Genomic DNA, 11,600 nt, shown 5'->3' with positions numbered 1-11,600 from the left:
ACACACAAGTTCCGCCCACCCGGATCACACGGACGGAGGGAGCGAAGGTGAAAACTGCAAGTAAAGCATTACTCAGCGTTTTGCCCTCACTTCGTCTTCTTTGAGGTACTTTAACAGTTGGTTATTTACTACAAAGGAGAGTGACTCACGCTAAAACGTTTATTTGGTACGTGTGTTTGATCACATTGTAAACATGTGCCCAGTTCCGGCCTGTGAATGCCAGTCTGTTGCAGTATTTGGGGGCTCTAATCATGCATCTAATATCGGCTCCAAATGCATAAGGTTTGACAAGTTTATTTGTAGAGCCTTACTTCCCAGTGCTTCTGAGAAAAAGTTTTCCAGGCTAAGTAAAATGTCAATAACAGTAGAGTTCCATGTGTTATTTCGATCCATATAAATAGACAGTGTAGAAGAACAAATACAGAGACAAAGGTACATCCTGAATCTGTCCAAAATCTATAAACTCCAAACAACTTTCCTTTGCCCCATAATTGGCAAAAAATAAATTAAAGAGGGGGTATTATGCTTTTTTCAATCACATAGCACCAGTCTATAGCACACCACAATGATGACGAAACCCTCTGTTGGTCTGTAAATGCAGTAAATTAGAATAACTGCCTTCCGACACGCCCCCTCCACACGCTGTCTGTGGCATCAGTGGGGAGGGGGTTCTGCTGAGGAGCAGTGATTGGTTACTCGGCTGGTGACGAAAGCTCGGAGGCGTCTCCAGGAGGTGGGGGCGTTCCTAGGAGGACTCAGGCAAACCTATCCCTAAAATGGCCGCCATCAGAGTTTTTACAGATTACTCAAAAATACGTGAATGTGCCAAGGCAACACTTCAGGCATGTTTTTAATGAGGGAATGACATAATAACATGATGTAAAGCTTGAAAAAGTCGATTTTGCATAATACCCCCCCTTTAAGAAAACATTTTAGCTCGAAAAGGAGTGGGAAGAAGACAAACGTATTACCCCCTATTCATAATAATGTGGTGGCTGCAATAATATATAGTTTAGTCCTTGGCGTCTTTAAGGAGCTATACTTGATTTTACTTCTAGAAATGGAATGAAAATGATTTTATCCTCCTGTAAACTCTAATTCTTGTTGGGAAAACAGTGTGCATGAAATTATAAAACATTTGTTGCAATTTCATGAACTTTCAGGCTATTTTTGCAGCATTTTTGTGAACGTGACCCTGCAAGTTGTGAAATTTGCCTATAAACTTGTCCCTGTAAAGAATTTGGATGCTACAAATATATTAGGAAAGTTACAAATGAGTTTGGACCACAACTAACATTTTGATTTAGTGGCCACCCCTTTCATTGTTTGCAATAAAGAAAATCATGCATCACGCAACAGTGCATGACATTAAGTCAACATTTACAATATGCTATACTTAAAGTGTTTCCTATACCTAATATATTACCATGTTAGTATTATTGTTATTCATCATCATCACAACTCATATAGTATTTATATTGTATATAAATGTTTGAATGATATATAACATAATCCATATTTATCCATGAAAAGTATAGTAATAACAGATTGATTGGTGCTCATGGTAACTGGATCTAATTGTTAGTTTGTTTATATGTTCTATTATCATTTGTGTAAATAGTACTAATGGATACTGTGTATACTTTAGCTACTCCATACCAGCAGATGGAGACAAAACATTAAGAGTTACACAGGCCACTTCCTGGTATAGTACGTCACAAAGTATGATCAGAATACACTGGTCTTGTAGTTGTAAACAGGATCCACACTTTGACATATTGAGGCTTTATGTGCTCAGCGTGTAAGAGTTGTGATTGAGTGACTGACACGTGACAGGAGTTCATTCATCCAGGGAGAATCAGACAGAACTCACTGGACTGTGACTGTAGTTTCTCCATTCTGTTTATGTGTGTCCATTTGTAGATGGCGAGTGGACAGCTGTCGAGGGCCGAAGCGTTGGCGTGCACAAACTGCAGACATGCGTGTCATGTGATGCTCTACTGTGACACCCAGAATGAACTATTTGGGCAGATTCCAATTAAACACATTATACTGGTAAGAATGTATACAGTAGTAATTACACCGTTTCAGTGGGGGTATAGGCTCCCAACAGCTATAGAACACAAGTGTAGCTGGTCAGGAGACACCACCACATATTATCATAATTATTAAGTTAAATAAGGTTAAAGGTTACACTTGTCATTAAATTTGTGGCTGGGAAACTGTCTCATTTAATACAATCTTATCATAGAGATATCACACTGTACTATTACCTATGCTAGTTCAATGGAAAGATAGCAACTTAAATGTAGCTACAATCCTGTCTAAATGTTTTTTCGTTTAGATTTATTGCATTCGTGGCTGGTACCAACCGTATAAGGGTCTGTCCTGTGTTACTTTCCTAGATGCAGATGCGCTTTGACGGTTTGCTGGGTTTCCCTGGCGGGTAAGTGCTGCTTTTGTTCTCTCTAGAGTGCAGCACTGGTACATTTACTTCTGAAGCTGAAGTATGTTAGGTTTATAGATATTTTCACTGAAAGTTCACTCTGAAAAGGAGTATTCAGTCCTGGACGTGCGTTTGATCCGTTTTCATTCCTTGGAACTCTAGTTTTGTAAACCCATCCGAAGAAAGCCTGGAGGAGGGCCTCAGCAGAGAGCTGCTGGAGGAGATTGGTGCGGTTGTTCCTATCTCAGTGGAGAACCATGTGGAGTCCTGCCAGAGCCCAGCATCAACGTCTTCCACTGGGCTCATCTTACACTTCTACGCAAAGAAGATGGAAGAGGAGCAGATCCTAGAGCTAGAGCGCTCAGCTGCATCTACAGCCATTGACCATGGACATGAGGTACTATTGCCAGAGGTTTCTGAAAAGTTTTCTTTTTTTCTTTTAGCAATCTAATGGATTATAATTAGAACTATTAAATTGCAGTTGTAATGAGTTGCATTGACGCCACCCACATGAATATTATTTTCATTAATCCCTAAATGAAGCAAACCGTTTAATTTTTAAATGTTTATTTTGGCGACCGGTTTACCTCGTCTCTGACTGCTCTCCTCTCTACTTCTATGCAGGTTTTAGGGATGGTTCGAGTCCCACTTTACTGCACCAAAGAAGGGGGACTCTCGTCGTTCCTGTCTCACTCGTTTATTGGGACTGCTCGGCAGCAGCTGCTGGACTGTCTGCTGCGCTTTGGCCTCATCTCTCCTCAAAATTTATGCCAAGCCCTCTCTATCTCTGTGGCGACACACAAACGCACCACTAAAGACTTGAAATCTGCCTTGGCCCTCATGAAGGGGAAACAGCAATGATAGTGCTCCGACCCTACTGTACATGACGACCCCTGGAGGAGGACAGCAACAGCAACAATGCAATCTGATTGTAAAAGTTTAGGCATACTTGCAGGTTCGGTTTACTCAGTATTAACTTCACTTTCTACTTGGCCATCAGAATGTTACTCGTTCATACAATTGTAGTTTACAATTCATAATTAATTTAGTTCAATTATGAAAGTTCATTTCAGAACTCGTTATAGAAATGTATATATTTCAGTTGTCATCTAAAATTTCAGTTTGAAGGCTTTACATATAGTATTTTAGTAAAGCCTCTGCAAGTGGTAAATGTATATGCTGTTTCAAGTTGAGTTACTTTTGATTCTTGACTGAAACTTGTTTAGTTAAAAAGTTGAAATTCATAGTCTTCACAGTATTCACAGTTTGAGTGAATAAACGACCAAAAGTGCTCATGTCCTGACTGATGCTTGATATTTAAATATACTGACCTACCTGTTATACTGAAACAGGTAGGTCTCATAGCGGCTCCTCTTACACTCTGGGGCGGAGTGGGTGTGGTGTGAACACGGCCAACCTCCAGCCAAACTACACTCACTTTGATTCCTCTTTTTTGCGCAAAGAAATGACTTAGTTTTGAGGCAAACTGGATCAACTTTGTATCATCCAGGTATGTCTCTCTTCTGCCCCTCTTTCTCTTCCTGCTGCACAGTAAAGCTTTCTACTTCATGTGCCAGTAAGTGCATTTCTCCCTGCCTCACGTAGCAGCCCCACTGTATAACCACGAGAGAGAGAAATGACCACCGCGTTACATCAGGGAAGAGAACAGTGTGTGTTGGTGCATTGGCAGATTGATGCTTGTTGTCATGGGAATAAGTTAAGTAAGCAGCTGATTGTTGTTACGTGGCTGAGGGTGTGGCGTTTGGTGTGAGCACGTGTGAACACGGACTGAACTAATTTTGAAGTAAATACAGTTGAAACTGGGGCGGTCTCGGGTCGACCCACAAAGGCGCTCCAACAAGTGTGAAAACGATCATAGAATGACATGGGTTCTCTGTCTAATCCAGGGATATCCAACCAGTATCTCTCAAGCATTTGTACATGTTTACAAATTTTAGATATCACATTTAGAAACATTTGAGAATATTATTGGTATATACAGTATATAAAGACAAAACTCAAGGCATCTCCTGGGTAACCTCCTAAAACCAACGTTTTTGTTGCGTAAAAGTTGCTTGCAGGGTAAAAAAAAAAAGGTTGGAAACCCCTGGTCTAATCTAACAATGAGTTGGAACAGAGCTTTCTGCAGTAAGCCATTTTATTATCTTTGGTGTCTTTCACTAAAAGCCGAAAATAAATGCGATGAAACCATGGATCTATTATATTGGATGAAACATACAACATGATCACAATGATTGCCGTGATCACATTTTGTCGTGTGTGTGTGTTCACAGCACCAGGGCACATAAGGAGCAGCAATGTTGCCCTGTTTGTCAAAGATGTCTTTCCATTTAGGTTTCAGTCATCATCTTTCTCTTTTTCTACTGAAATCAGGCGCAGCACTGGTGCAATCTGAGGATTAATTATGTCCGTGACTTACTAAAGCCCGCAGCTCAAGACATGGTTCTGTTTAAATGTACCCTGGGTGCACATATCGTGGCTGCACCAGATGTTTCTAACCTCATTCCCTGACAATTCTGTGGGCTTTGAGGAAGACCAGACACATAAAACTAGAGGTGTATATTCCCCATCTTAAAGCATGTAATACTCTTTGACTTCTGCAGGTAGATCTGTAAGATGTAGGTTCATTCAAATCCAAGGCTGCTCGTTCTATCATTTGTATATGCAGCATATTGTGTCATCTGTCATCAGAAAAGAAAACAATGATTGATGTGCAATAAAGTGAACCAAATCCAAGCAGATTTTTCTCACATAGCAGGTGCATTTAGACAGAAATTGTCTTGTTTCTCAGCTGTCGAGATGAAAAGCTGCACCACATCCGGCAGCAACAGACAGGAAACGCAAGAGACGAAACTGCGATGTTTGTGGCCCGAAACGTGGGTAACGCTATTGAGTAAGCGTATGCCAGTGTGCCTTGTTCTCTCAGTCTGCACCTTGCAATGGCAGGATGCTGTCATGTGACTATGTTGTTAGGGCGAATAACACAAGGTCATCAGAAAAAACATTTGGAGCTAGAGAGAGAGGGATGGAGAGAGGAGGGATGGAGGGAGGGAGGCGGGGGGGGATCAGCGGATGGATGGAGGAGCAGAAGGAAAAGACGGTATATTCATAGCAGCAGCCGTATTTATAGGCGCCCGGAGGAGAGGATGGAGCGAGGGGCGGGGCTTCAGTGGCGCGAGCTGCTAGGACAGGGGGAGAGAGAGGCTTTAGGAGGGAAGGAAGAAAAGGGAGCCAGCGAGAGGGGAGGGCTGTTTTTGATGAGAGCGTGCGTGTGTAAGAGAAATCTGTCACATTCAAACAGCGTTCTGTCTCGTGCGCTTCAGGGAGACGGAGGGATGAGAGCGGAGGAAGAGAGGAGATAAGAGAGATACGACGGAAGGAGCACAAGTAAGTGATGTGTGCACTGCTGTCATGGCTTTTGTTTACATACACAAGTGCATGTAAACCTCGCAAAGGTCAGGAGTTTTGGGGATGGTGCGTGCGTAACCTTACGTTGACATCCCCCCCGCTGCTGCTTCTCGAAGTGTACACATAGATGGTGGGCTGCAGATTCACTGAAGAGGTATCAATTATGTAATATGTGTGCACCATTTTCAGTCAGGCTCACGGGGCTGGAGTGTTTATGTGGCCATTGTGTGGGACACCTCCACCACCACTCGCTTCTTGACCACACAAGTGATTTATTATGGCCATTCGTGGATATAAATCAAGTCTCTTAAGAGTCTCTGCTTGATTGTCCTCTGAGATTCCCCGCAGCGTTAAAATTTATTGACAGCCGATTTTATATCAAGCATTGGGATTCGATAAGCAGGTCATTGAAATGCATATCTGCTGAGTGGTACAGAATTAGTTGAGAAGAGAACTGTCCTTAAGTGGCTCTTGCACAGATGTATACAGTATGCTTACAAAAGAGTAAAGCATCAAAACATGAAAGAGATTTTTGTCACTGAACACATTTAATAAATAGAATAAAATACAAGCATTTATCTTTATCACAGATGTTTTATTGCATAAAAATGACTAAACAAACACCTTTCCTCAGACCTGATTTTTAACTTTTTACTGGGAGCAGGGACGTCTCTTGCTCGTCTCCATGGAGATGTTGACTAAAAGCAGCCAGATATGAGATTTAAATAGGTTAGGTCCTCATCCAAATCCAAACTTTTAGTACCCACTGCAAAAATATCATTTTCTGTGTATAGCTGGTCATTAGGAGCATGTTTTCTATTGTTAGCAACAGTCTAATTTAAAACCTTAAGCGGTGTGCCTTTAAGAGTGTTGGATTACTCCGTATAGAGTTGTCAGAAAAACCTTTACACTGCCCTGAATACATGTGTGTGTGAGTAAAATGGAAACATCAATATAAATCCATTTCTGTTTGATAAGGTGTGATCTATCAAGTCTTTCTGGTTACAACGCTCATCTTTTGCTCAGTTTAAAATACCAGGCCTATACCAACCAGTTTTTGTTTCTTGTTTCTTTTTCAGAAAGCTAAACTACCTCAGTGTTGCTTGTCATTGATGGGGAGTGCGCCCGAATGCATTCAGTGTACATTATTCACCAAATGAAAAGCACTTGTCATTTACGATGACGACATAGTGAGAAGCCTGACACTAAAACACAGTGTTGTTGAGGAAAGTTTGTCCAGAAATAAGCTCGGCTCAAAATGTTACGTGCTGTTTAGAACACCATGTGTCCATGTTATGCAGTGATGTGAAAAATAGTAGCCCTTTTTTGGATGCACACTAACTACAGAGCCAAGATGGAGACATTCTTCTCTCGGCTGTCTGTGTGTCGTTTTGCTGCATGGTGAGAAGAAGAAATGTTTTTGAAGAAGCCCTTTTTGTATTACTTCATGATTATCAAGGAAATATTGCAATGCATTTCCTTGGGATGAGTTAAGACAAAGTTCTATCTTGGGTTAACACTGGACAATAGCCAGTTAATGGCATCTGTACATGTATTTTGAAACCGAATTTGTAAAGTAAATATATTGTTAATAATAATAATACTATTAGCGTTTCAAACACAAATAGTATAAAGTAAGTGTATTGAACTATTAGTAATATTAATTATATTAGCATTTCAGAGTTTTAGTCAGCGAGGCAGTTATTTTTTTTTCCTGGCCCAATGAGCAGTTGATAAAATAATTGGTGTACCTCTATAACAGTCGATTAGTCAAGAGTCTATAGCAGTGCTTTTACTGTTCCAAATGTCAGGAACGTCACGACACGTTTAGCAACTCATCAACAGGAATACAGCTTTTGGAAATGGTGTGAATGTTTAGAATCATAGCACAGACAGGAGACTGAATGAGTGTCGAATGCCAGTCTGAAGGTGCTCTGCGAGCAGAGCGGATGTGGTCTGTTCTCTCACTCAACTGTCAGACTGCTTTCAATTCACATTTTCACTACATGCTTCTCCTGCCTACAAATCTCGGTTTATGTGTTTGAGGTACACAATCTGCTAAAATGTGAAGGCGCACAAGAAATACCTCGCTCTTTAAAGAGAGAGAGAGAGAAGTTAAAGAGCGAGGTATTTAGAGCGAGGGGCATGGTAGAGTAGAACTACTTGTACAATCTCAAATCTTATCAACATCTTTCAAAGCAATTGCGCTTCACTAATACCTGTACAAGATTGTGACTGATGCCCACCATGTCTTGCCCTTACAGTTCTCAAAGTGCCACCTAAGGAAATACTTGTTTTTTCAAGTATCACCAAATCTAAATGAGGTCAACAACAGGACAGTTTCGGGGCTAATCAAAGAATGAAGTAGGATTAAAGCAGGTCGATAGGTCAACAAAAAACATGAAGAAATGATATAATTAAACAAGAGAACACTGAGTGCCAGCAGAAGCAGCCAACATACCAGCAGATGTACATGTGCCACAATTTGAGAAGAAAGTACAGTAAGTAAGTGCCAGTATGGTTTTGGAGGTAGGGTTAACCGGAGCACCTGGAGTAAACCTGGCTGGCTGCGTTCAGTGTTCCCCTGAAACAATGCACCACCTCCTGGGTTTATCCCTGTTTCAGAGCGTGGTATCCTGGTCAGTTCTGGTCAGCTCCTCCTTCTGCGCAGCTCCCGCCGCGTACTGCCTCCTCTCGCTCTTTCTCATCTTCATCTTTGTCCTCCTCCTTCTCCCTTGGCCATTCTTCACCTGAGGGTCACCTGGGAAATTCCACCTTAGCCAGAACAACAATTGGGATTGAAGTTGTGTGGCTTAGCAGCGAGTCTTGCCCGGATAGCTCCTTGTTTCCTAGCAAGGCAACTTTTTTAATACTCAACTCAATGCGCCTCTTGTGACACCTCCACTGGGCTGCAGGTGTGGGGGTGTTCAGTGTTTCAGAGGAAGAAATCTGTGGATTTGTAGGTCTTAAATGCCGCTCAGCTAGCTGTTTGTTTACTTTAAAAAGTGGACTTTCAGTGGACTTTCTGCAATAAAGAATCCACTGAACCTTACAAAGATAGGGCAAAGATGTAAAGGCAAAAAACGCCACTGTGCTAGGAGAGAGAGTAACACTCCTCTACGTTTCCTCTGATCACAGGTACTGTGCATCAGGTGACCAGTTCAAACCTACTAAACTACATTGCTGCACTTTATAGACTTACTCCACCTCCAATGTCAGTTTCATCACACGTTCATAGATTGTTTATTACCTTTATAGAACAATAACCAATTTTGTTGAATGAAAATACAAATAACAGGTTTTCATTTCGACATTGTGACTACATGTAAACAAGAGTACCAAGCTGAAGGTTTGTCAGCGCTAAGACATTTCTTTTTGTGGATAATTCTCTGTAGAAGCTTACTCCATCAGATAAGGCTTCTCGTGCTGCTGCTGCTGCTGCTGCTGCTGCTAAAAGGATGTGCGAGACTCCTCACGGATGTTGCTCGGAGGAAACTTTTGTCTGAATTTGGATTTGCCTCGTTTGCATAGCTAATCTCTCATCGGCCTAAATCTCATCACAGCTCGACTTGTTGCAGAAACAGGCTTTGCACAGAACCATCAGTCGTTCTGCAGACCTTATCTTAATGAAATGAGCTTTGCTTTGCCTGCCTTGTCAGCCGATTAGATTGGAATACCCAGGTCTGAGTGGACCCCCCCAAAACAAAACAGCATCACTGAAGACAAGAGAGTACACTCAGCGGGGCCTGTTAAGAAATCTGATTGTTAACTTGGTGAGTTTAGTCTGGTTTTTGACAACAGATTGAAAATACAGATGGAACTGCACATCATAACAGTTTGGAGCTTTCTGGTTGTTGGCATCTTTTCTGAATGTGTGTCATGTGCTGATCCAATGTGAGTGTTTTGTGTTTTGTTAGTCCAAGATATTTAAACTTGTCCACTGTTTCTACTCTTTGGCTTAATGGCAATGGGTTGTTGCGGTGAAGTGGAGTAGAATATGAGTTCCTTTGTGACATTGAGGTGCGGGAGATTGTCTTCACACCATTTGGTGAAATGTATAACATTTTGGTATTATTTGCGTTATTGTCTTTGAGTAGAGCAAGAATGGCGGTGTCGTGTGAGTATTTGAGGTATCTGACGTATGGCGAGTAACTGATATTTGTGTAAGGTGTATAAAGAAAAGAGCTGAGCACCCACCCCTGTGGTGCTCTAGTGTTTATGGTGAGGACTGTTTATGTGGTAGATCCCACCGGTACGACATATGTTTAGCTCTGACCAGAGGAGACGTAATACTTGGGTATTTGCAGAGGACTCACTGGAGTCTGATCAAAATACTGTATATGCCTTAGTGATTATCCAATTTTAACTCATCCAATGATTGATTAGTGGTTAATCCTGCAGACCCTGTTGTAAGTCATTTCCCCCCAAACGAAAACTAGTTGACAGCAGCTGTTGGTTCACATTAATTCCAGCACGCTTTAATCACCTGCACAGGACGCTGGCTAAGCCCACTGAACCTCTGCTGTCTGCTGCTGATTTAATGGGCTAATTCCATTACATTTCATGTCAGGGCTACACCTCCTCGACACACCACTCCCCGCACATACAGATGAAAGCTCTCTGATGCTTTTTGGATTTGTGTTACATATTTAACCGCCTTCTTCTGCTGCTGCATCGTTCACAAAGAGTTTTTTACTCCCACACTCAAGTCAGAAGGTTTACTACAAGGAGGAGACTGGAATTATTGCCATGGATATTTTTTATAACTATACTATATTATGCAACTGTCTGCATCCAAATGTTACCAGTAATTCCCATTCATTGTCGAAGGGTGTATTATGACCATGCATTTAAAATAGCCCTGTTAATGAATACATGACAGCAATTTTATACCATCTCGAAGATTAACTTAAAGGCACACTGCGTAACATTTTGGACTATGCTGTTGCCCGCAAAACAAAACATGCTCCTAATGACCAGCTCAACACAGAAAATGCTATTACTGCAGTGTGTAATAAACAAATGGATTTGGATGATAAACTTACCTATTTAAATCTCAAATTCTACTGCCTTTAGTCACATCTCCATGGAGACGAGCTGGAGACGTACCCACTCCTGGTAAAGTTTACAGTCATATCTTTGGAGGGATGAGCCTCATCAATGTTTGTTGAGGTATTTTTCAATGATGATAATATCTGTCATAAAATAGATGCTTGTATTTCAATTTTATTTAATGGGTGAAATTCTACACGGTGTGGCTTTAAGTACAATTATTGCTTTGGATAAACACAAATACAAAGGCTAGTATGGCATTTATGTCTGAACTTGGTACATCAACAATCAAAAATGTATCATTCAGTTTCGTTATGGGCAGTGTTGGTCTTCGCCAAGTGCTGGTAGATTTTTGTTTTGGTAAGTTATGCCTTTTTTCCCTCTCAGAAAACACTTTTTGCAATAAAATCTAATTTTCTAATTTTACATCCTACTGATACCCTGTGTATTTGTTGGCCATAGACAGCATGTTAAAATGTCGCTTGTCTATAAACAGATGCCACCATGATGTTAATTTCCTGCATTATTCTCCCTGACTTTTGTTCATCTTTTTGTTCACTTTGCACCACTTTGTTCCAGTGAGTGAATCTGATGCAAAATGCAAGGTTTGCCAGAAAGTTTGGAGGAAGTGAACTCATTCTCAAGTCATGTATAATTTTCTGCAGTGTCCTCC

General features: G+C 41.2%; 2 protein-coding genes across 5 annotated transcripts in view; both read left to right on the top strand.

The window, feature by feature from the left end:
* Positions 1-2: 2 nt before the first annotated feature.
* On the top strand, positions 3-3,323 carry LOC306963895 (U8 snoRNA-decapping enzyme). Of its 3 annotated transcripts, XM_079557655.1 has the most exons (6): positions 36-105; positions 204-282; positions 1,924-2,055; positions 2,406-2,446; positions 2,609-2,843; positions 3,071-3,323. In XM_079557655.1, the coding sequence occupies exons 2-6, from the start codon at positions 274-276 to the stop codon at positions 3,305-3,307; spliced, it is 654 nt and encodes a 217-aa protein (XP_079413781.1). In that variant the 5' UTR covers positions 36-105; positions 204-273; the 3' UTR covers positions 3,308-3,323. The 3 variants fall into 3 exon arrangements, with proteins under 3 accessions (XP_079413782.1, XP_079413781.1, XP_079413783.1); XM_079557656.1 differs by lacking the exon at positions 204-282 and having other exon boundaries at positions 3-105; XM_079557657.1 differs by lacking the exons at positions 36-105; positions 204-282 and adding an exon at positions 1,710-1,801.
* A 2,345-nt stretch (positions 3,324-5,668) lies between these two features.
* Positions 5,669-11,600, top strand: part of arhgap4b (Rho GTPase activating protein 4b) — a 29,075-nt gene continuing 23,143 nt past the window's right edge. The window contains exon 1 of one of the 2 annotated variants that reach the window (XM_079557563.1): positions 5,669-5,854. The gene's annotated coding sequence lies outside the window, so the exon portion shown is untranslated. The remainder of the gene's footprint in view (positions 5,855-11,600) is intronic. The other variant, XM_079557564.1, reaches the window with a different exon arrangement.

The sequence above is a fragment of the Gobius niger genome, assembly GCF_951799975.1.
Source record: "Gobius niger genome assembly, chromosome: 6".
Lineage (NCBI taxonomy): Eukaryota > Metazoa > Chordata > Actinopteri > Gobiiformes > Gobiidae > Gobius > Gobius niger.
The sequence above is the reverse complement of the archived record's forward strand: the minus strand, read 5'-3'. Positions and strand labels throughout refer to the sequence as shown.